This window comes from Vicia villosa, linkage group LG3, assembly GCF_029867415.1.
Source record: "Vicia villosa cultivar HV-30 ecotype Madison, WI linkage group LG3, Vvil1.0, whole genome shotgun sequence".
Lineage (NCBI taxonomy): Eukaryota > Viridiplantae > Streptophyta > Magnoliopsida > Fabales > Fabaceae > Vicia > Vicia villosa.
In genome coordinates this window covers 111729870-111753296 of record NC_081182.1, presented here as the reverse complement: position 1 = coordinate 111753296, position 23427 = coordinate 111729870, and the positions used below count along the sequence as shown (strand labels likewise).

At 34.9% G+C, this 23427-nt stretch overlaps 3 protein-coding genes across 3 annotated transcripts; 1 reads left to right on the top strand and 2 right to left on the bottom strand.

Moving 5' to 3' along the window:
* Positions 1–143: 143 nt before the first annotated feature.
* On the top strand, positions 144–1443 carry LOC131658804 (protein MAIN-LIKE 1-like). The gene is made up of 4 exons (XM_058928058.1): positions 144–674; positions 751–820; positions 975–1153; positions 1219–1443. The coding sequence occupies exons 1-4, from the start codon at positions 144–146 to the stop codon at positions 1441–1443; spliced, it is 1005 nt and encodes a 334-aa protein (XP_058784041.1).
* A 680-nt stretch (positions 1444–2123) lies between these two features.
* LOC131662329 (disease resistance protein RPM1-like) lies at positions 2124–5233 on the bottom strand. Its single transcript, XM_058932096.1, has 3 exons — positions 3575–5233; positions 2385–3528; positions 2124–2219 (listed from the first exon to the last, which is right to left on the bottom strand). The coding sequence occupies exons 1-2, from the start codon at positions 5184–5186 to the stop codon at positions 2435–2437; spliced, it is 2706 nt and encodes a 901-aa protein (XP_058788079.1). The 5' UTR covers positions 5187–5233; the 3' UTR covers positions 2124–2219; positions 2385–2434.
* Positions 5234–7844: 2611 nt separating this feature from the next.
* LOC131656538 (disease resistance protein RPM1-like) lies at positions 7845–11135 on the bottom strand. Its single transcript, XM_058926238.1, has 2 exons — positions 8350–11135; positions 7845–8131 (listed from the first exon to the last, which is right to left on the bottom strand). Exons 1-2 carry the CDS (start codon positions 11094–11096, stop codon positions 8125–8127), a joined length of 2754 nt encoding a protein of 917 aa, XP_058782221.1. The 5' UTR covers positions 11097–11135; the 3' UTR covers positions 7845–8124.
* Positions 11136–23427: the final 12292 nt, after the last annotated feature.

Below are 23427 nucleotides of genomic sequence, written 5' to 3'. Positions count from 1 at the left end.
TTTTTTGTCAGGAGCGACCAATGTTAAATGCCGCTTCTCACGAGTCAAAGTTGAAGAACTTCCCTGAGAGACTGATGCCTGAGTAGGAGAGGAGAATATTTGAGGACTTCCAACTAATGGACTTTGTTGGATGCTCCCTGACAATGCTGGACGCCTCCCTATTATCAGCTTTTATTAAGAGGTGGGACCCGGAGACATCATCCTTCCATCTTCCATTTGGGGAGATGACGGTGAATTTGGATGATGTGGATGCCCTATTTCACCTTCTGATTGCTAGTACATTTTTCACACTAATTCATAGGGACCATGCGATGACGGTGCACATGGTTCTGGATGCATCGGAGGTTGATGAGGTGGAGGTGCTGAGTGAGTTTGGAGAGACTCAAGGCTTTCACCTTAGAATGTCTTGGTTGAGGAGGATTTATGAAGAGCTTGTGGATGCAGGGAGGTACCAGGATGCCGCTAGGGCGTACATGCTACATCTAGGGGCGTGTACTCTCTTTGCGAATAAGTCTGGAGTTTATATAGATGTCTGCTATCTTTCTCTATTCAGCACCCTTAACACACCATGTTGGGCTTGGGAAGTTGCGGCATTGATGATGTTGTACATGACGCTTGATGTTGCATCTCGTCTTGATACCGGACAACTTGCTGGTTACCTGAGCTTGTTACAGGTATATTATAATTTTTTACATGGTTTTTTGTGTTTTATTATAATTTATCCGAGCTTAATGATTTTTATTTGTGTAGTGTTGGATCTACGAGCACTTCCTTCACATCTGTGAGCGAAAGATCCAGCATGCTGCGGCTGCTGACGCATGTGCGATGAGGTAGAAGGCCAAACAAGCCATTCCAGGAGGATTTATTGAGTACAGACGGAGGCTGGATGCTCTAACGCTGGATGATGTCATCTAAACACCGTATACAGGTCACCGTCCTCATCGTCCTTCTCATTGTTCCTTTCTTATATTCAGGGTATGTCAGATGTGAGAGCCATGTGGCTAGACACTTACCTAAGAGGTGTCTACGCCAGGATGATTATATACAAGGCATCCCACATCCTGTCCCAGAGGCTCCAGCGGGTGGCATTGATCGATGGTTTCAGAGTCACATCATTAGCTCCCCCCATGAGATTATTGATACAGCCATTAAGGTTTAGCAACCTGGCCAGCGTGAGGATGGATACCTGGAGCGGTTCCACAATGTGTCACACCCTAGGGTCATATCACATGCCGCAGATATGATGTTCCAGGGCCTTCACGTACTAGGGATTCTTCCAATCCACCACCACCATCACCTCCACCTCCTGCAGGTGACCATGACAGCCGCCTACAGTTCATCTCCGTTCACTTAGATAGCCTCATGGGTTTGGTGAACCCTGATGGTGAGGTTCATAGTATTTTAGCTAGGTTGATCAATGTTGCCCATGGAGGGCCTATGTAGATTTATTTTTTTAAGATTGTATTATATGTATATTTTATACTGACATATTTTTTATTGCATAATCTTTTTTGCTAGTACATGTTTTGAGTAGATAAAAAATAACATCAATAACAAACAAACATAGTTAACAAACATCAGATGACAAACAACAAGCATAAACAGTACTCTGAAACATGAAAAAATATAGGCACTAACGAATGACTCTGGACGTTTCAGACACTTCATTATGTCGTCCACGGATCTTTGGATTTGTGCATCCAATTCAATCGGACCTTTAGTTATCCTATGGTGAAATGATTTCTACATATTTGCCTCCTTTGATTTATGAACTCCACTCTTTGAAAAAATTGTTTTCCAAATTCTAAATTACATAAAAGCGTCATTTTCTTATTCTTTAACAAAAAACGTAAGGTCTGACAAATCATTGAAAGGAAAGATCTCATGCATATTGCATACACAATTCATCCCATAAAACTCAAATCTTACATGAACAACAAAATATCTTGCTATAATCCTTAAGACTAAGTTTTCATAAATACCATTATTAAAGAAAAATAAAGTCTCAAAATGCTTGAAAGCAACAATTATTATTCACAAATAACTCAAATAGTAAACCAATCCATAATTTAGAGATTTCATACACAATTATCATTATTAAAGAACAACAAATTAAACCTATAATTTTTTTATTGAGGAACAAAAGTCCCAGACTGATGCAGTAAAAGTCTCTGTAGAGAATCTGAATTGCCATTGCATTTGAAGTTGAAGTCCAAAACCTACCAAATCACAACAAATTTATCACTGTCAACGGCGAGAAAATAGTATTCATATTTGGTGATGCTGAGTTAAGATAATATATCATGTAACAAAAGAAGATTAAGATGAGTAATAACTATTTCATGCTTATGGAAAACAATAAGTTTTAGGAAGAAAAAGCACACCTTTGTTTCCCTCTTGAGTATGATAAAGTTTTATTTCTACCTCCTTGGACTTAAGTAACATAATAATTAATTTTAACAGTGGGCATATGCTCTGTGATCCAACTCAAATCCTCAGTATAAGTATTCCGCCCAGAATCCGGAATATTGAGAACTTCAAGCTTCTCTAGGTGTAGGATTCCTTTTGCTATTTTCGTTAGATTGATGAGTCCGATTAACTGAAGCTTTTCCAGAGATGGAAGTGCTCCTTTGTCGATAATAATATCTCTCAATTTACTTGAAACTTCAACACACAGTTCCTTTAGTTTCTGAAATCCTCCATCTTCAAAATGCAAACACAAACCTTCATAAGCATTGCCCTTTAGAGAAAGGATCAACAAGTTTTGCAAACTTTTTAGTAATGGCATTGGATCTTTAGTTAAGAATGAATGCTTCAACCTCAACACAACAAGATTTTGAAGCTCAAGAATCCACTCTGGCAACTTTCCTAAGCTCCCAAATAGTGTAAGTTTCCAAAGCAGAGTTGGCGGCGTGGTAATCGAATCCAAATCAATGGATTTACTACCTTGAGAATATAATTGAACATGTAGTTTCTCCAAGTGTTGCATTTCATTGACTGAAGAAGACAGAATTCTTCCATCTTCCTCATCAACATTAACCAACCCCAAATCCCTGATCTGTTTCAGCTTTCCTAACTCTTTAATCACCTCTGCAGCTCCATCCATATTTAAATCAACATTACGAAGCGTTTGTAGGGATGTCATCTCTCCAATACCATTCTTTAATTCAATCAAAGAAATATTACCGCAGATAAGATGTCTTAGCTTTCTAAGCTTGCTAATCTCTTTTGGCAAATGAATGGTAAATACACTCCTTATTTCTAAGGTCTCTAGGTTCTGGAGCATGCCAAAGGATTTTGGAAGTTCAATATGCACCCAAAAAATGAGCCTTAAATACTTCAAATGGATCAAAATTTCAACCTTATGAAAAGGAAAGGATGTTAGCGAACGTTCATAATCAAGAACCTTCAATAACCTGAATTTTGTAGGGATTCTCCAAAAAGACATGAAACGTGATACATCTTTAAAAACAAACAATGACCGGACATGCGACCTTTCAATAGGTAAATTTGAATTGTCCATCATCACTAATTTGAATTGACCGGACATGAAACGTGATACATCTTTAAAAACAAACAATTCCACTAAAGTTTGATTGTCCATCATCACTAATATGCTTGCAAAAATTTAAATCCTCATTTTTTTTAAGGATCATATCGCGTATTAGATCATGAACACGACAATGTTTAACCTTACCATCATTTCTAAGCAAGGTTACTTGCACCAAGCTTCTATGGATCAACTCTGTTAAATACCCTTGTGCAACTTCTTCAAAAGTCTTTCCACTTTCCTCCTTCACAAACCCTTCAGCTATCCATTGTCGAATCACTATTTTTGATCTAACAATATAATCTTCTGGATATATTCCAAAATACAACAAGCATGGCTTGAGATAATAGGGCAAATCATCATAGCTTAAACCAAGAATTTTTTGTATCCCTATTAAATGTGTATCTTTATTTAGCTCAAAACTTAAGTTTTCTCTAAATCTACGCCACTCAAACCTAGTTTTCTCTCTTGTAGACAAAAGACCACTTATGGCAACAATTGCTAGTGGTAAGCCATTGCACTTTTGAACAATTTCATTGGCTATACCAATGAGCTCTTTTGGACAGCACCCAGTGCGGTCAAATTTAAATGCCTTCTTATTGAACAACTCCAAAGATTGTTCTTGAGTTAAAGGTTCCAACTTAAGTACCTCAATGAAAGAAGATTTTTCACAAGACACCACAACATCTAGGTTCCTAGTCGTGATTAATACCTTACTTCCATTTTTATTATCAATTACAGCAAATTCAATATCATCCCAAAAATGTACATTCCATACATCATCAAACACAACAACATACCTCTTTTGCTTCAAGTAGTTCCTTACCTCATCTGTCAATGATCCTCGATCCATTAGAGAAATGTCCCTAGGAGCTTTGTCTCCTTTTTCTTTGAAAAACTTTATCAGCATGTCCCTCAGCAACTCTTCAACATTATATGATTGAGAGACTGTGATCCATACACGACAATCAAAGAGTCTGACGACATCTTGGCTGTCAAAAACTTTCTTGGCAAGAGTGGTTTTTCCTTGCCCTCCCATTCCTACCACGGAAACAACAGTGCGCTCTTTCCTTCCCTTTACCATCCAATCAGTCAATCTTTTCCTTGGCACATCAAAGCCCACAACTTCAGATTCGTCAATGTAAAGAGCAGCCAGTCGAGGGTCGTGCCATTTGGAGTTTCGGCCTTCTCTAGAACTGCTTGACCTTTGTTCTATAGAATGTTGGAAGCCATATTTTTCACTTCTTTCCTTCATCCCACGAATATATGACTTAACGTCTTGAATCTCAGACGCAATTCGATGGCGACGGATCATGGTTTTGAGCTTATGGAACAAAGCTACAAATCCATGACGAGGAAGCTGCTGTCCCACCTGGATCATATAATCATCAATGATATCTTCAATGCGAAAAGTTGCTTCCCTAACCTGCTTCACCCAAGTTTTGACTCCTTCACTAGTGTTGTCTCCTTCAGCTGTTGCGGCTCTTTTATCAGCATCCCTCAGGAAAGCTTGAATACTTTCCAGTTCATCTTTAATGTCTGCAAACTCCTTGTGAATACCCCTCAATAAATTGGCTTCTTCCCTTAACAATGGAAGTAGTTGGTCAACAGCTAAAGACACCGCCACTTCCGCCATTTGAGTTAAGCTCTGATTATTTTTGTTATGTGAATACTATGCGGTTTGTTTTGCTTGAGACCTTGTTTGCGCAATTTATATTATGATATAACAAGGGAATAAGGTAACTTGTATTATGAAGTAACAAGGGAATAAGGTAAATTCTACCATGAAGAAAAGAATAAGGCAAATTCTATCATGAAATAACAGAGGAATAAGGCAATTTCTATCATTAAAAAAGGAATAAGAGAAATTCTATCACGAAGTAGCAAGGTAATAAGGAGATTTCTATCATGAAGAAAGGAATAAGACAAATTCTATCACGAAGTAGCAAGGTAATAAGGCGATTTCTATCATGAAGAAAGGAATAAGACAAATTCTATCACGAAGTAACAAGGTAATAAGGCGATTTCTATCATGAAGAAAGGAATAAGACAAATTCTATGACAAGTAGCAAGGTAATAAGGCAACTTCTATCATGAAGAAAGGAATAAGGAAACTTACAGCATGAAGTAACAAAGGAATTTGATTTTTGAACTAAATTCCCTCCCATTCCCATTATATTCGGAACAACTAATGTTGAAAATTATACATGCTAAAATAATATGTGCCACCTTCTTCTTAAGTTAAGTTGCACATTTTGATTGTCAGAACAGCAACAATTGAAAGCATATGCCAAGGCCTTTTAATTTTAATAGTAAATGAAAGTATGGTTTATTTTAATTGGCCCCTGATACAAAAAAAAAAAAAGTCAGCTTGCAGGTAATCACAATCAAAATAATGAATAAACTTTACCCAATTCTTGTGCTCAAACATGATGTGAAGAATGACTGGAACTAAGATTTTCGCGCAAAGTGTTTTTCTAGAGAAGCATATTGTTAAGTTATAACCAAAGTTTTAAGCTATGATTTCCTTTTTGTTTCTTAGAGATGTTGATTCATGCATCGAGAGATCGTACTAGCGTGCTCCCAGAGCCGCATTGTTTGAGTCCAATAATTCTAAGGGTGGTACATCATAAATTGCATCATGAAATAAAATACAACATGAAAGTGAAAACAAAGTTCATAATCAGTAGACTTCAAAGCAGGAAATTACCATAGGAAACCTAGGAGTCATAACTATTTAAAGCCTAGTAGACTTATAATTCCGTTTAATTTTTTTTTTTTAATTTTTATCGGTATCGACTTGTCAATGTCAATGTCTGTGTCGATGTCAATATCAGTGTTGTGTTTTTGGTGTTCTTTTCAAATGAATTCAAGTAGTTTGTCCATATTTATTGAATTAAAGTTACTAAATACTTGGATGAGAACAACAAAAGTATTAAAAATTAGTGTATCTTTTAAATTTACCTTCTTAATTACATTAAACAAACCTTAAAACAATGCAACTCTCTTTGCATTTGAAATGCACTGAACCTAAAATTGATTCTACTTGAAAAGCAAACCTTGCTGCTATATCTGATGCGGTGTTCTGTCATTCATCTAATGCCAACACTAAAAGATTGCAAATTATTGGCATCTTGCATAAAAGACCGAAAACATTTTCCCCCCTATTCTTGATGGAAATTTGAGCCACGTACTCTTCGTTTGGAACGTGAGTCCAAATCAAATCAGGAAAAAAAAGAAGCTTGTGTTGATTATCATTCATGGTTGAAGCTTGTGTTGAAACAAATTCCACCAATCTAACAGAAGATACAAGTTTCAGCTGTGTATCTGTAACTAGCTTTATGCTAGGAACTGCAAATGAAACTGCATATTTCATAAATTTTAAACTAAAAAGAAATATAAGTTAAGAGAATAATTTATGTTGATTCGCACTTTAAATTGAAGGCATGTCTGATGTCTGACACGACACCGACACATTTAGTTTCGTTCAGCCAATTCTATTTATTTCAAATCATTTTAGTGTTTATACATTAGTATCAGTAGGGTGTCTAGCTATGACACTGTTTCATAGAGAATACATTTAGGCTATGTTTGGGAGTTTGGAGGGGAGGGGAGGGGAAGGCTTCCGAAATCGATTTTTTAAAATAATATAGAAAAATATTTGACATTTTTTGAAAAAATGATTTTGTTTAGAATGATAAAAGACTCATTATCATTACAAAATTTTTAATTTTCAAAATAGTATAACAACCTAAACGATATTTGCAAAATTTATGTAAGCCCTCCAAAACCCTCTTTCAATACGATTTTTGAGTTCCCCCATTTTATGGGGTTTTTCGTGTTATGAATAAAACCAAATCCTCCAAAACCCTCATACCCAAAATCTTTTGATTCTTTTCATCCAATTCTTCCTATTTTCCAGAACCCTCCCCTCCCTTCCCCTCCAAACTCCCAAACATAGCCTTAGAGAATTGCTGCGAACGAGTTTTCCTATAAGGATAATATACCAAGAAATCTAACTGTCAATGTTTGAATAATCTAGAAAAGCAAATTCTAAATTACAAAAACTGCATTTTTCTTATTTTGAATATATAAGATCTAGCAATTCTTGAAAAGGAAGCTCTCATAACATGTTACATACAACACAAATCTGAAATCAAAAGTACAATATCTTACTGCAATCATTAAGATAAAAGTTTCATATAGCATTATTAAAGAAAGATACATCATTCTTCTTTATTTTAGTAAATAGAAGTGCCAAAGGAGGAACAGAAAGATACATACAGTGATACAGGCCTGTCGTGGAAATTTACGGTTTAAAGTTGAATTAAAATGCTGAGTACATAATTTGAAAGCAGTTGATATTGGCTTTAAATAGTAGTATAAAGCCATAAAGTTACATGCCCAATACATGCATACATAATATACTACAATTACAAACAACTCAAATATCAAATCAAAAGAAACAATTTAGAGATTTCATACTCTAGGATTAAAGGTCAACTAGGCCTAAGTCCCAAAGTGTTGTTGTAGTAAAAGTTGTGGAGAATCTGAATTGCCATTGCACTTGAAGCTCAATGCCTGACAAATCACATCACCGCAAATTATCACTATACACTACAAAAGTTACCGTCTTTCAAATTAAAGGACTATACCTCATAATTGGTGATTATGAATTTAAATAATAAAGCATATGACAGAAGAAAATAAACTTGTATTTTCATGACTAAACATCTCATGCTTATGGAAAACAGTAAATATTAGTACCAAAATATAGGTTTTAGGAAGAAGCAGCACACCTGAAGGAAGCATACTGATCACGGTGAAGGCTGAATTCCACATGGGGTACATGCTCCATGACCCAATTCATATCCTCAATAGAAAGTGTTTCCACAGGTTCAAGTTCCATACTTTGAATGTGGAGAACTTCTAGATTCTCCAAGTGCTCAATGTCAGTAGGTATATTCTTCAGTCTGCTCAGTACTAGTAACTCGAGCTTTTTAAGAGAAGGAAGCGCACCTTTGTTGATGATAACAGCTCTTACTTCATCCGCATATCCAACATGCAATTCCTTTAGTTTCTGAAACCATCCATCTTCAAAATGCAACTTTAGCCCTACACAAGAACCAATGCCTATAGAGAGCTTCAACAAGTTTTGCAAACTTTTTAGGGATTTAATTGGATCTTCAGTGAAACGCGAGTACATCAACTTCAACTCAACAATATTTTGAAGCTCTAACATCCACTCTGGCAACTTCTCTAGCCTCCCACGTAGTGTAAGTTTTCGAAGCGTAGTAGACAAAGAAATCAAATCCAAATCATTGAGTTCATCTGTATTCTTATATGATGCAACAAATAGTTTCTCCAAGTGTTGCATTTCATTGACTGAAGAAGATAGTAGGCTGACATCTTCTCGATGAACATTAATCAACCCCAATTCCCTGACCTGTTTCAGCTTTCCTAACTCTTTAATTACCTCTGCAGCTCCATCCATATCTAAATCAACACAACGTAGCGTTTGTAGGGATGTCATCTCCCCAATACCACTCTTTAGTTCAATCAAAGAAATAATTGTGCCGATAAGATGTCTTAGCTTTCTAAGCTTGCCAATCTCTTTTGGCAACAGAAGGGTGTCTCTATGCCATATTTCTAAGGTCTCTAGGTTATGGAGCATGCCAATGGATTTTGGAATATTACCAACCGTAATATAGTTCAGCCTTAAATACTTCAAATGGACCAAATTTCCCAACTCATTAGGAACATCAGAAAACCGAACATATTCATAATCAAGAACCTTCAACAACCTATATTTTTTAGGGATTGTCCTATAAAATGAGAAATTTGATAATTCATTTGTAAAACTTAATAAGGACCGAACGTGCGACCTTTCGTTTTGCGGAATTAAATCATCAAAATTGGTTCGTTCGTAGGCTGTTATTGATAAGCGTCGAATTATTCCACTTAAGGGTGATTGTCCATCATCAATATGCTTGCAAAAATTTAAATCCTCATTTTTTTCAAGGATCATCTCGCGTATTAGATCATGAACACGACAGAATTTAACCTTACCATCAATTCTAAGTGAGGATACTTGCACCAAGCTTCTATGAATCAACTCTATTAAATATCCTTCTGCTACTTCATCCAAAGTCTTCCCCTTTTCTTCCTTCACAAACCCTTCAGCTATCCATTTCCGAATCAATCTCTTTGATTTAACTACATAATCTTCTGGATATATTCCAAAATACAACAAACATGACTTGAGATAATAAGGTAAATCATCATAGCTTAAACCAAGAATTTCTTTTATCCCTATCAAATTTGTATCTTTCTTTAGCTCTAAACTTAGGTTTTCTCTAAATTTATGCCACTCAAACCAAGTTTTCTCTCTTGTAGATAAAAGCCCACCAATGGCCACAATTGCTAGAGGTAAGCCATTACACTTTTGAACAATTTCATTGGCTATACCAGTGAGCTCTTTTGGACAGCACCCGTCACATTCAAATTTGAATGCCTTCTTATTGAACAGCTCTAAAGATAAAGGTTCCAACTTAAGAATCTCAATGAAAGAAGATTTTTTACAAGAAATCACAACTTTTTGGTTCCTAGTTGTGATAACTATCCTACTTCCATTTTTATTATCATATACAGCTAATTCAATATCATCCCAAAAATGTACACTCCAAACATCATCAAACACAATAACATACCTCTTTTGCTGCAAGTAGTTTCGCACTTCATCGGTCAATGATGCTCGATCCATTTGAGAAATATCCCTAGGATCATTGTCTCCTTTTTCTTTGCATAACTTTATCAGGATCTTCCTCAACAAGTCTTCAGCATTATATGATTGAGAGACTGTGATCCATACACGACAATTGAAGTGGCCAACGACATCCTTGCTGTCAAACACTTTCTTGGCAAGAGTGGTTTTTCCTTGCCCTCCCATTCCTACCACGGAAACTACAGTGCGCTCTCCCCTTCCATTTACCATCCAATCAATCAATTTTTTCCTTGGCTCTTCAAAGCCCACAACTTCAGATTCTTCCATGTAAAGAGCAGACAATCGAGGGTCATGCCATTTGGAAATCTGGGCTTCTCTAGAACTGCTTGATCTTTGTTCCAAAGAACGTTGGAAGCCATATCTTTCACTTCTTTCGTTCATCCCATGAATATATGACTTAACGTCTCGAATCTCAGATGCTATTCGATGGCGAGAAATCATACTTTTGAGCTTATGGAACAAAGCTACACATCCAGAACGAGGAGGCTGCTGTCCCACCTGGATCATATAATCATCAATGATATCTTCAATGCGAAAAGCTGCTTCCCTAACTTGCTTCACCCAAGTTTTGACTCCTTCACTAGAGTTGTCTCCTTCAGCTGTTGCAGCTCTTTTATCAGCATCCTTAAGGAATGCTTGAATACTTTCAAGTTCATCTTTTATATCTGCAAACTCCTTGTGAATACCTCTCAACAGATTGGCTTCTTCTGTTAACAGTGGAAGTAGGTGGTCAACAACTAAAGACACAGCCAATTCTGCCATTTGAGTAAAGCTCTAATTATTGATTTTTGTTTTGAGAAGACTATCTGGTTTGTTATGCTTAAGACTTTGTTTGCGCAATTTATATTATGATATAACAAGGGAATAATGCAACTTCTATTATGAAGTAACAAGGGAATAAGGTTAACTTCTATCATGAACATAGGAATAAGGCAAATTCTATCATGAAGTAGCAAGGTAATAAGACAACATCTATCATGAAGAAAGGAATAAGGAAACTTACATCACTAATTAACAAAGTAACCATTCACATTATATTGGATGTAATGTTGAAAACTATGCATGTTAATATAGTTGTTCATAAATTAGGTTGCACATTTTGATTATCAGAACAGCAGAAACTGAAAGCATTTGGCAAGGCCTTTTAACTTCAATAAAGTGCTTTTGGAGATACACCTCCGAAAACATAGTATTTTTGAAAACGCACATTGTGTGTGAGAGATCCACGAGGTGGAATGAGAGATTTCCATAAATATTTATTGGGGAACATATTGATAAATTTAAATGAGTAGAATAACGCAAATTTTAGCATATTATTATATTATAGAATAATTAATAATAATAAGAACAGTTGTTCAGGATTTCTTCGGTTAAATAACTGAGCAGCTGAGGGAAAAGGCTCCAACTCATCACGATACAACTCACAGTCGTTATAATTGTCAATAATTCTTGGCTTGATGCTTTTCTCATTATTATTTCTCGTATATATAAAGGTTACAGGGCTATATTGGTAATTACACTAAATAATTACATTTAAACTAATTCCTATTCACATCCCCCCTCAAATTGATGCTGCTTGTCAATGAGCATCAATTTGCTAACAAGAAACTGATGACGTGGACGCGGAACAGCCTTGGTAAGAATATCTGCAATCTGCAACTGAGTATTGACATGAGGAAGTGATATTATTCTGTCATCATAAGCGTCACGGATTGAGTGACAATCAACTTCAATATGTTTGGTGCATTCATGAAAAACAGGATTCGCAACAATTTGGATGGCACTTGTATTGTCAGCATAAAGTGAAGTTGGCTCTATTTGAGGAAATCCAAGTTCAGTCAAAAGACCACGAAGCCAAATTATTTCAGAACAAGCAGCAGACATGGCACGATACTCAGATTCAGTAGAAGATTTAGAGACTCTCGCTTGTTTCTTACTTTTCCATGAGATCAATGAAGAGCCAAGAAACATGCACCAACCAGTGACAGATCGTCGAGTATCAGGGCACCCTGCCCAATCGGCATCACTATAAGCACTCAATTTAGGAGGAACTCCAGTAGGAAAGAATAAACCACGATGAGAGCTTCCCTTCAAGTAACGAATTATACGACGAACTGCTGCCAAGTGAAGGTGGCGAGGAGAGTGCATGAATTGACTTACTTGTTGAACAGCAAATGATATGTCAGGGCGAGTAATAGTCAAGTAATTAAGGCTACCCACGAGTTGACGATACAATAAGGGATCATGCAACAGATCACCATCATCACGATGATATTTAACATTAACCTCAAGAGGAGTATCCACTGGATTAGCCGATTGCAGACCAGCCATAGAAATTAAATCTGTGGCATACTTGTGTTGATGGAGGAATATGCCCTTGGATGTAGAATGAACCACAAGACCAAGAAAATAATGCAAATTACCAAGATCTTTCATATGAAACGCTGCTTGTAACTGCTGTTTAAGGCTTTGAATGGAAGCATTATCAGAACCAGTAATAATCATATCATCAACATACAGAAGAAGTAGGACAATTCCAGTAGATGTTCTATGAATAAATAGAGAAGAATCGTACTGACTCTGAGTAAAGGAAAACCCAAGTAGAGTGGAGCGAAATTTTTCATACCATGCTCTAGGCGCTTGTTTCAAACCGTATAAGGAGCGTTTGAGCTTGCACACACCCTTAGATGACGGAAATAAACCTTGAGAGTCATATAAATATCTTCCGCCAGGTCACCATGAAGAAAAGCATTTTTCACATCTAATTGATGAAGAGCCCATCCGTTAGAAGCAGCTATAGAGAGTACCGTACGAACAGATGTCATTTTGGCAACCGGTGCAAATGTCTAATCATAATCAATTCCATATTCCTGCTTGTTTCCTAAGGCAACCAAGCGAGCCTTGAAACGGTTGAGGGACCCATCAGAATTCAATTTCACAGAATACACCCATTTGCAGCCAATGGGTTTAACATCAGGAGGACAAGAGACAATATCCCATGTGAAATTCTCTTGAAGAGCTTGAAGTTCCTCATTCATTGCTTTTATCCAACGTACATCTTTAACAGCCTCTGAATAGAAAGTAGGAATAGATATGCTAGAGAGCGTGGCAGTCAGAGAAGTATGTGAGGAATCATACATGTCTGGTGAATATCTATCTGGTGCTCGAGATATTCGACCAGAACGTCGTGGTTCAACCGTTACAGGATCAGGTGGCGGTTCAGCGCCGGGAAGGGGTGTGGGAACCTGCTGTTTGTGTTTTCTGACATATACATGACCTGGTTTATAACGTTCTATAGATTGAGGCATAATAGAAAACTTAGGAAGAGTAACAATATCATTCATGACAGGAGAAACACATGGAAAGATAAACTGATTATCAAAAAATGTCACATTCCTAAAAATGCGAAAACGATGGTTAGTGACATCATAACACACAAATCCCTTATGAGAGTGACTATACCTCATAAACGCACATTGAACAGACTGCGCTCCAAGCTTATGCCTTTCAAATGGAGGTAAGTGAACAAAACAAACACATCCAAAAGTATGTAAATCATTATAATTAGGCTGAATTTTAAAAAGAAGAAAAAAAGGAGAATCGAGATCAATAACCGTAGAAGGAAGACGATTGATCAAGAAGACAGCTGTGGAAAGAGCCTCCACCCAAAATCGGGATGGTACAGAAGCTTGAAGAAGTAAAGTGCGGGTCACATCAAGCAAATGACGATTCTTGCATTCTGCCATCCCATTTTGTTGGGGTGGTATTGGGACAAGATCGTTGAGACAAAATGCCTTTTTGTTGAAGAAATTCTTGAAACTCATGAGACATGTACTCACCACCAGAATCAGAGCGAAATTTTTTAACACTTTCATGAAATTGAGTTTCAACATATGTCAGAAATTTCTTAAACATAGAAAACACTTCAGATTTAGACCGAAGAAAATATATCCAAGTAAAACGACTATAATCAACAATAAATGTGACAAAATATTTATAGCGAGCATGAGAAACTACAGGAGACATACCCCATACATCACTATGAATCATTTCAAAACAAGAGGAAGCCCGATAAGCACCAGACGGAAAAGGAAGTGTTTTACTTTTAGCTAATTTGCAAACAGAACATGAAAGAGAGGCATTAGAAATAACATTTTTATTTCCCAATAAACCATTTTTAAATAAATGAGATAAAACAGCAGAGTTAGGATGACCCAATTTTCTATGCCAATCCTCATAAGAATTCAAGACATTATTACAAACAAGAGATAAATGACTAGAAATAAACTGAAGTGGAAACAGTCTTCCCACTTTAGGCCCCTTCGCAACCACCTTCCCCGACACCTGTTCCTGCACAAGGCAACCATCACGAGAAAAATTTACATTACAATTATTATCAACCAATTGACCAATAGATAATAAATTGGAAGCAAGTCCAGGTGCTACAAACACATCCCGAAAATAAGAGTTGAGGTCACCAACATTCGTGATAGAGAGAGCATTACCATCCGCAATTTGAATTTTCTGATTACCATGGTAAGAATGTAAATTGTGCAAGTATTCAGAAGAGGCTGTCATGTGATTGGATGCACCAGAATTAAGAAACCACGGGCAGGAAACATTCGAAGACTTACCTTGAATTCCCAATGTTGAAAGAGCGGAAGTACCATCTGTTGGATTATTTCAGGTTGGAGAGAACCACCATTAGATGGATTGGTGATGGAAGGACCAACTGCAGAGCTTGTACTAGCAGGAAATGCTTGCACCGAACGTTGTGCTGATCGTGGAGGACGGGTGGGACAATCAGAGATAATATGGCCCCGCTGCTTGCAATAATTACAAAACTTCTTACTGCAACTCTGAGCAAAATGTCCAAATTGTTTGCAAGAGAAACATTGGACATGTCGAATATCACGACCTTTACCTCTACTCTGAGGAGCATATGCAAACATAGTAGACTCAGAAATGACAACATCGTGAGACATGGATCCTTGAGTAGCAAGACGTTGTTCCTCTCTGAAAAGTTCACCAACACATGTATCTAAAGAAGGAACAGGATTCCTATTCAGCAAAGCACCTCTGACAACCTCAAATTCTGCACGAAGCTTCATGAGAAATTGATCTCGCCTACTAGTATTGTAGACCTCTTGGACATCCGCGAGAGAACTCTTGGGAACATCAACATGTATAATCGCAGAGTGTTCTGTCCACAAATTCAAAAAACCAGAATAATATTCTTGAACAGACAGATTGCCTTGTTTGTAATTGGCAATGTCTAGCTCCAACTGAAAACGTTTGGCCTCATTGTCTAGGTTATAGATACGCTTCAAATAGTTCCACATTTCTTGGGCAGTGGAAAAAGATCGCAAATTATTAATCATGTGAGGATCAATAGTACCGAGAATCCAAGTGATAATTTGAGCATCTTCTATTTCCCATGCATCTAAGTCAGTTGTCTCTAACGGTGCCAAAGAGACATCGTCCAAGTGACTCCATAATCCTTTCCCTTTGACATACATCCGAAACTAAAATTCCCAAACAAGATAATTCTTTCCGGTAAAACGAACACAAATATGATCTATCTCTTCTTCGGAAGCCATAATATCAGAGATGACTTAAGAACAATTTTGTTAACGTGAAACAAGAAACACCAACGGAACACTGAAGAAAATACTTGCCGACACCAAATCAACACCCCAATTCAGGATACTCGCCGACACAAAGTCAAAACCCTAATTCAGAATACTTGCCGACACCGAGTCAAAGCCCTAATTCAGAATACTCGCCGACACCGATACGATAACACGATCAAAGCAAACACGATTTGCAAACAAGGAGGAATAACAAAATTGTAACTTATGAGCACTGCCAGAAACACGATTGTAAGCACCCGAGATTAGAATCGCAATCTTGGAAGAGATTACTGAGAACCGAGATGATTTCAATTACCGAGAAACGAGATCTACCGAGACGATTTCAAGAGCGACCCAGTGGGGTGTCGCTGAATAAAGCCAAGATTAACCTAAAACTCACAGGTTTGATCTAAAACCTACTGATACCATGTCAATAATTCTTGGCTTGATGCTTTTCTCATTATTATTTCTCGTATATATAAAGGTTACAGGGCTATATCGGTAATTACACTAAATAATTACATTTAAACTAATTCCTATTCACAATAATTAGTGTTTAATAATAGTTGATCATAATATAATTTATTAATAACTAATTATGTTAATTCATATCTGATTAATTAAATAATTAATGTAAAATATATGTCCAAAAGTGTTGCTCTGAATTTGCTATTGCAGTTGAAGCCGAAGCCCTCACACCCATTAAATTACATGATAACAAATGATCACCATCCGCTAGAAATTAATTAGACTCATTAGAATGAAAGGATTACAAACAAAAGAAAAGGCCATAGAGGATCCAGAAGAGTATTCATATTAATTTAGCATAGGAATTCTAGGAGTGCATAACTATGTTAGTAGAGATGAGTGTCACTATTTTGTAGACAAAAATGATAATTTAGTTTCATATTCATAATTTTTTTCATAAAGTATCAAGTTATGAATACAGTATCAACTATCAAGTTATGGCTACTATTGAATGATTAATTACAAAAATCATACAATTTTAAGTTTTTTAAAATATTAAGAAAAAGATATTGAAGTTATTGTTGAGTTAAGAAATATACAAACACTTTTTATTAAAGAAGGATACCCTGGTTTGCTCCAACGAACTTACAGCAAAAGAACATTCGCTACGCGAATGATAATTCCCATAGCGAACTAATCCAAAAACAAGAAAAAAGCAAAAGGGCACCATTCGCTTGCAACGAGCTCCAGCGAGGCAAGCAGCAAAGGCAGAATTCGCTACGCGAAGCCCCGATTCGCGTAGCGAATACAAACAGAATCAAAACTTCCCAGTTCGCTTGCAGCAAGGAAAGGCGAACGGAGTTCGCTTAAGAAAAACAAGACTTCGCGTAGCGAACTTTGGCGGTCTGCTGAAGGCGGTTCAAACTCAAAAACTTAACCAAGAAGAAAACAGCAAGTTCGCGTAGCGAACACAGGCGGCAAAATCTGCTATAAAAGGAATCAAGTTCAATACACAAAGGCATTCAATATATTTTAATAGATCTCAGTTGTAATAATTATAATAGTGAATCCTAAGCGTATTATTAGATACTTATGAGAGGGAATCGAAGAATCGAGCTGGATTCACATCAAAGATTGAGGAATCATCATTGATGTTCATTCATCTCCAACTCTTCCTTTTTGTACAAGTAACCATGAAAATGGCTAGCTAAACTCTCTCTTTCTAGGGATTGGAATACTCTACTGAAATTGTATGTACGTTTATCGATTATCTTTCTAATATAAGCATGTTATTATGATTATCGATTTTATCTTGTTCTTATTATACAAACTTTATGAATTTGAATGTTAATGCGATTGCATTTGAATTCTTGAATTAAAGATAATGAATCACTTGAATACTAATTGCTAGACATAGAATTAGGTTTGAGGTCCATATTGAATACTTGAGTTTTAACTTTTAATACCATCGGTTTGTTTAATTGATCGAGACGTCGTCAATTAAATAAATCGAGGGAATTCGTAAAACTTCGTGTAGACATACTCGTTGATTTTGAAAAGTATATGGAGATATGAATAAAAACATGGTTATGGATAGTTAATAGGTATATTGCATACGACAATAGAGGAAAACCAATCCCTGCAAGATCACTCTTTATCTTAAACCTGCATTTACATTATTGTGTTTAATTTACGTTTTGTTACTTATATCAAACTAGAAATCTTAACTTAAGAAGATATCAATAATCTAATTGTTAGTAATATCATTCCGGTATCTGTGGATACGATAACAAAAATACTTTTCTTTGATTTACTCATCGTCAAGGATCTGCTCTCTAAGGCAAATATGGCTGAACCTAAAGGGTTACCTACACCTATGATTATTGGTATAAAAATGTCTAAACATGTGATAGATGTGTTTAAAGAGCCATCCTTTTACAGATCTATAGTTGGTGCCCTTATATGCTAATATCACAAGACCTGAGATCTGTTTTGCTGTCAACAAAGCCTATCAATTTCTCTCTCACCCTCTGGATAGCCATTGGATAGTTGTGAAAAGAATTCCCAGGTACTTGAAAATCACCCTACATCATTGTATCTTGCTGCAACTTACTTCCACTCAGACTCTTGTGTCTATTAGAGGATTTTCAGATGGAGATTAGGGCTCAGATCCTTATGACAGGAGATCTACCTCTAGTTCAGGTATTTTCCTTGGTCCAAGAAGCAAACCTTGGTGGCCAAATTTAGTATTGAAGTTGAGTACGGAGCTCTTTCTAACTCAGCTTCTGAAATCTTGTGGATTCAATCCTTACTTGCTGATCTTAAGGTTCCTTTCAGCACTCTTGTCCTGTATTGTGACAACTTGAGTACTGTTGCCCTGTCACATAACCCCTACTCCATGCCAAGACAAAGCACATGGAGTTAGATATATTTTTTCTAAGGGAAAAAGTGTTAAGCAAAACTCTACTAGTTAAGCATATTCATGTCTTTGATCAGTGTGCTGATTTTCTCACAAAACCCCTCTCTCCTCAAAGATTTCTGAAACTCAGGGCTAAACTTCAAGTGCATGACAAAGCCTTATTGCTACAAGTAGGACCTTGTACTTGAGGGGAAGATAATAAAGTAATAGTAGATTAGCATATTTAGCTAAGCCTAAGTAGAGTTGTTGTAAGCAGCTAAACTGATAAGTTTAGTCTGCACAGCTATACTATATATCCTATGTTAAAACAGAATTGTAACATTGAGAAAGGAATAACAAATTCAGTTTCAACAAACTTTCTCTCTCCCTCTCTCTTTCTCTTTATTAGTTCTACACTTATAATAGACTTAACGTCTTGAACTTCATACACTATTCAACGGGGAGGGATCATAGTTTTGAGCATATGGATTCAATCTACATAAGGATGGTGTAATACAGTGGGAGAAGTGGCTTTTTTGTTTAGTTTTTTGCAAAACATGTTGCGGTTAGCAAGAGTCGCCACCGACTTTTATTTCATCCAATTTATTAGGAAAGGCATAAAAGAACAGTAAAGATCTTTAAAAGATTTTGAGTTCGGGGGGTAGGTTATACAAATGGAAGGTGTTAGCACCCTTTGTATCCATGGTTATCCATGGGCTCTTAATTTCTTATCTCACTTTGTTTGATTTGTGTGTGTGTGTGTGTGCGCTTTTGAAAAATATTTGGAAAAAGTTTAACTCTGTAATGATTCTCGTATGAATGTATACAGAGTGTTATTTTTGAAAATATTTGTGTTTGGAAAATATTTGGAGTGTGTTGCTTGCACCCCAAAATATGTCCTCCTAATTTCACTTCTAAATGACTTAAGTTTCGCATTCATATGCATCTCTCCATTAGGTCATCCACGTATCATGCATTCATTCATTAACTAAAACGTCTAAAAATAAGAGATCAATGGTCGTGGAAGGATCTGAGATTCTACAAGGTTTATACACTATGCAGACTTGTTCATCTGAAGATTTTGGAGCTTACTCCATGCTTGAGTTTATCAGACGAGTCTTAGGATATGGTTTTATGATCATCATGGACTTTTGATTCATTTGGGGGGCTTACCATCATTTGAGGCATGTATCATGTTTTACATGGAGCTTTTAAGGCTTGAATAATTAAAGAGTATTTTAGCCATTTCATGATGAGTTCAAGAGGTATTGGTCATAGCGTTAACTTTTGGCCAAAGATAACTTTGAAAGTTTGACTTGTGGCCATAATCATATTGGAGATTCATTTTATTCATCCTTCAAATGGTGTTCACGCTATAGATTCAAAGGAAGGCAAGAAATTCAAATTTCAATGGAGAAAGTCACTATAAGAGTCATGTTCATTACAAGACATCTTTCAAATACATTCAAATACCATAATATTCAAGTTCCATTACAATTTGATTCACCATTTAATTCAAGCTTTGTTCATTACGAGTTCAAGAAGCATTTACGTCCAACTACCATTACCATATGCACTTTACATATTCATATTCAATACCATCTCAAACATAAAAAAATTTCAATAACAATATTGCATATATCCCATCAAAATTATACAAGAAAAGATTCCTATAGGACCACTGAAACTTGTGTCTATCCTTCCTTGAAATTGCTTCAGCCTTGCTTCACCATGTTTGTTCCTCGCCTTCATGCTTATGATTCCAACCAAAGTTCACCACTTGCATTCAAATTAAGCCATAACAGTTCAGCTGCCCTGCATCAAAGAAGACAGCTCTGCACAATCTCAAAAGAAAACATAAACCAGAGAAAAACCACATACTTTCAATCAAATACATTTGTCACACTTCAGTTCATCGACATTCAAAGCTTATAAGCTGTTCCACACTAAACTCAATCCAACAAACCAGCTGCCATACCTTTGCTTGCAAACAGCCAAGCACACACTATGATTAACCAAAACCAATTAACATTTACTAACAATAATTAAAACCTACATCTACTAACCATTTTACATCTTTTTAACCTTTTAATCATACAATATAATAAAGCAAAATGAGTATTTTGGCAAGTTTGCCATTTGTCACAATATTAGAGTCCTTACTATTTTAAAAATACTATTAATAGAAATATTACTATATTTATCTTTATATTTATTTTTATATTTAATTAATTATTTCATTAATATGTTTACACAAACAATTAAATTTTTAGCACGGCTAATCAATGCATATTTGGTTTTCAAGATATTTCTTTCATTTTCTTTGAACAAACAGACCCCAATGCAACTTTCATTTGGTCTTTTCTTATGATTTCAAAAAAGTTATTCATATCAAAAACTTAAAAATCACGTTTAAAAATATCCTTTTTGTATATTGTCCAACCTGATCTTCTAATTTAAAAATCACGTTTAAAAATATTGGACCTCCAATCCATAAATGAAAATTTGCTCTAATCAATGTGTTGTAGCTTTCCAAGTCCAACCTTTCATATTCTTAACAATTACCCATGGTTCTACAATTTATTGTCTCATCCTATAAATTACTCCAAATCAACACTATTCCTACTTCACAGCTTCACTTTCGTTTCTGATTCTTTTTTGTTGTAACTTACTAAAATGTTTTCTTCTTATTTCATACTCTAAATTTGAGGAGAAATTCTAAATTTGTGTTTATATGTAATTCCATTGTGTTTAATCAATCTTTAGGTTTTGTTTTAGTTGCTCAATTTTTTTTCATAGATGGTCAAAAAGATTCTTTGTATATTATTTTTCTGTTTTGTGTTCTTGAATTTAAAATTAAAGATTTAATTTTTATGCTTTGTTTCATATATGTGTTGAAGGAAGGAGAAGGAAGAATGGATATTTACTTCAAGAAGGAATGCTTTATTTTCTGCCATGGAACCAAGAAGGTTCCCATTATCATCTCTATTTTCTCGAGGGTTTTAATGTAGTTGTTGTTGATCTTCAGCAATAGTATCTTATGGATTTTTTTTTTTTGTGTTTTCCATTTTTGTTTTTCATTTTTGAGAAACCTGCAAGGGGGCAACTTCTTTTAATGCTATGCCAACATGAGGCTGATAAGCTTGAGGTTTATGGTTTAGGGTTTAGGGTTTAGGGGTGGGCACAACCCACTTACACGTCTCCTATGTAATTTTCATTCCTCTTTGTTGTTGATTTTTCCATTTTGTATTAATTATAATTTGTTATTGGGTGAAACTAATAATTTAATTTATAATTTAACACAAATTAAAAAATTCATCTTGATCTTTAAAACTATTAAATTGATTATTTATACTTTAAATGTTAAAATAAATTACACTAATGTTGTTTTAATGCGTTGCTTTAATGCTCTTTTGTAAAAGAGAAAAGAGATGGTGCTCTGACAGTGTAAATTATTTTTACACTGTCAACCAATAACAACCCTATAAAGCGCCAAGTCACTGTAAATTTTAAAATACTTTTATAATTTGAAACTTTAAAATATTCTAATTAGATGTATGTGTAATCTTTTTTAAACTCTTTGTAAAATAAGGATAACACACAAGAAATAATTATTATGATATAATTTTAGTGCTCTTTTATAAACAATAACTGATATAATTGAAATTCCAAATAAATATTTTCTATAAATACGTAAATCTCATGCGTAAAATTAAACATTTGTTTTTTTTTCATAATTAATGCAAGCGGAATGGAAAGAATTGTTTTTTTCATAATTTATGCAAACAAAATTGGAAGAGTAAATTAATGATTTAAATATTTGTAATAAATTGTATATTTTTTTTTAACTAAACATGCTTTCTTTTAATATGAAAATTATACGAAACGAAAAAAAAATGAAACAATTTATATAAAAATTATAAAATTAAAAATTATCGACTATATTTGAAAATATTCTAAAAAAAATTAGTGGAGCGTTTAAAAAGATTAATTTAATCAATTTGATATATTTTACTTCCATTCAATTTTTTATCATAAAATATCATAATAGTCATCTTATTGATTATAGTAGTAAATGAATGGCGATTTATTTGCTATGTTTACTTTTATTTGGAGAACATGTTATAATTTGATAGTATGAATTAGTGAAATAATAAATATCTTCGATTATAAATGAAATAAAAATATATTTATTTTAATATGTGAATATAATATTTTATATATTTATTTCTTTTGCTTTTTTACTAATTCTTCTCTCTTCTATTTCATCATATGATATATATATATATATATATATATATATATATATATATATATATATATATATATATATATATATATATATATATATATATATATATATGAATGAAGCAGTGTAACTATTTTAAAAATTTGAGTTTGAGAGCAAACATATTTAGTCAAGAAGAACGCAATGAGATGTGTAGATGTGTTTTTTAGAAAAATATTTTATTATTAATTTTAATTTAATGTCATTTATCATTATTATAATTATTATGGATAGTATTGGATAGTAAATTTTTTTCATAGTTTTCCTATTTTTATGTTTGCAATTAATATTATTTTTATATCATAT

Bases quoted from the DNA above. Each gene is read 5' to 3' on its own strand.
- LOC131658804 (XM_058928058.1), top strand. From the start codon at position 144: ATGCTGGACGCCTCCCTATTATCAGCTTTTATTAAGAGGTGGGACCCG. The intron at 821-974 runs GTGCGATGAGGT...TCTTATATTCAG, and splicing joins TGCTGCGGCTGCTGACGCAT to GGTATGTCAGATGTGAGAGC. The intron at 1,154-1,218 runs GTTTAGCAACCT...GTCACACCCTAG, and splicing joins TTATTGATACAGCCATTAAG to GGTCATATCACATGCCGCAG.
- LOC131662329 (XM_058932096.1), bottom strand. From the start codon at position 5,186: ATGGCGGAAGTGGCGGTGTCTTTAGCTGTTGACCAACTACTTCCATTG. The intron at 3,529-3,574 runs GTTTTTAAAGAT...AATTCAAATTAG, and splicing joins AAACTTTAGTGGAATTGTTT to TGATGATGGACAATTCAAAT.
- LOC131656538 (XM_058926238.1), bottom strand. From the start codon at position 11,096: ATGGCAGAATTGGCTGTGTCTTTAGTTGTTGACCACCTACTTCCACTG.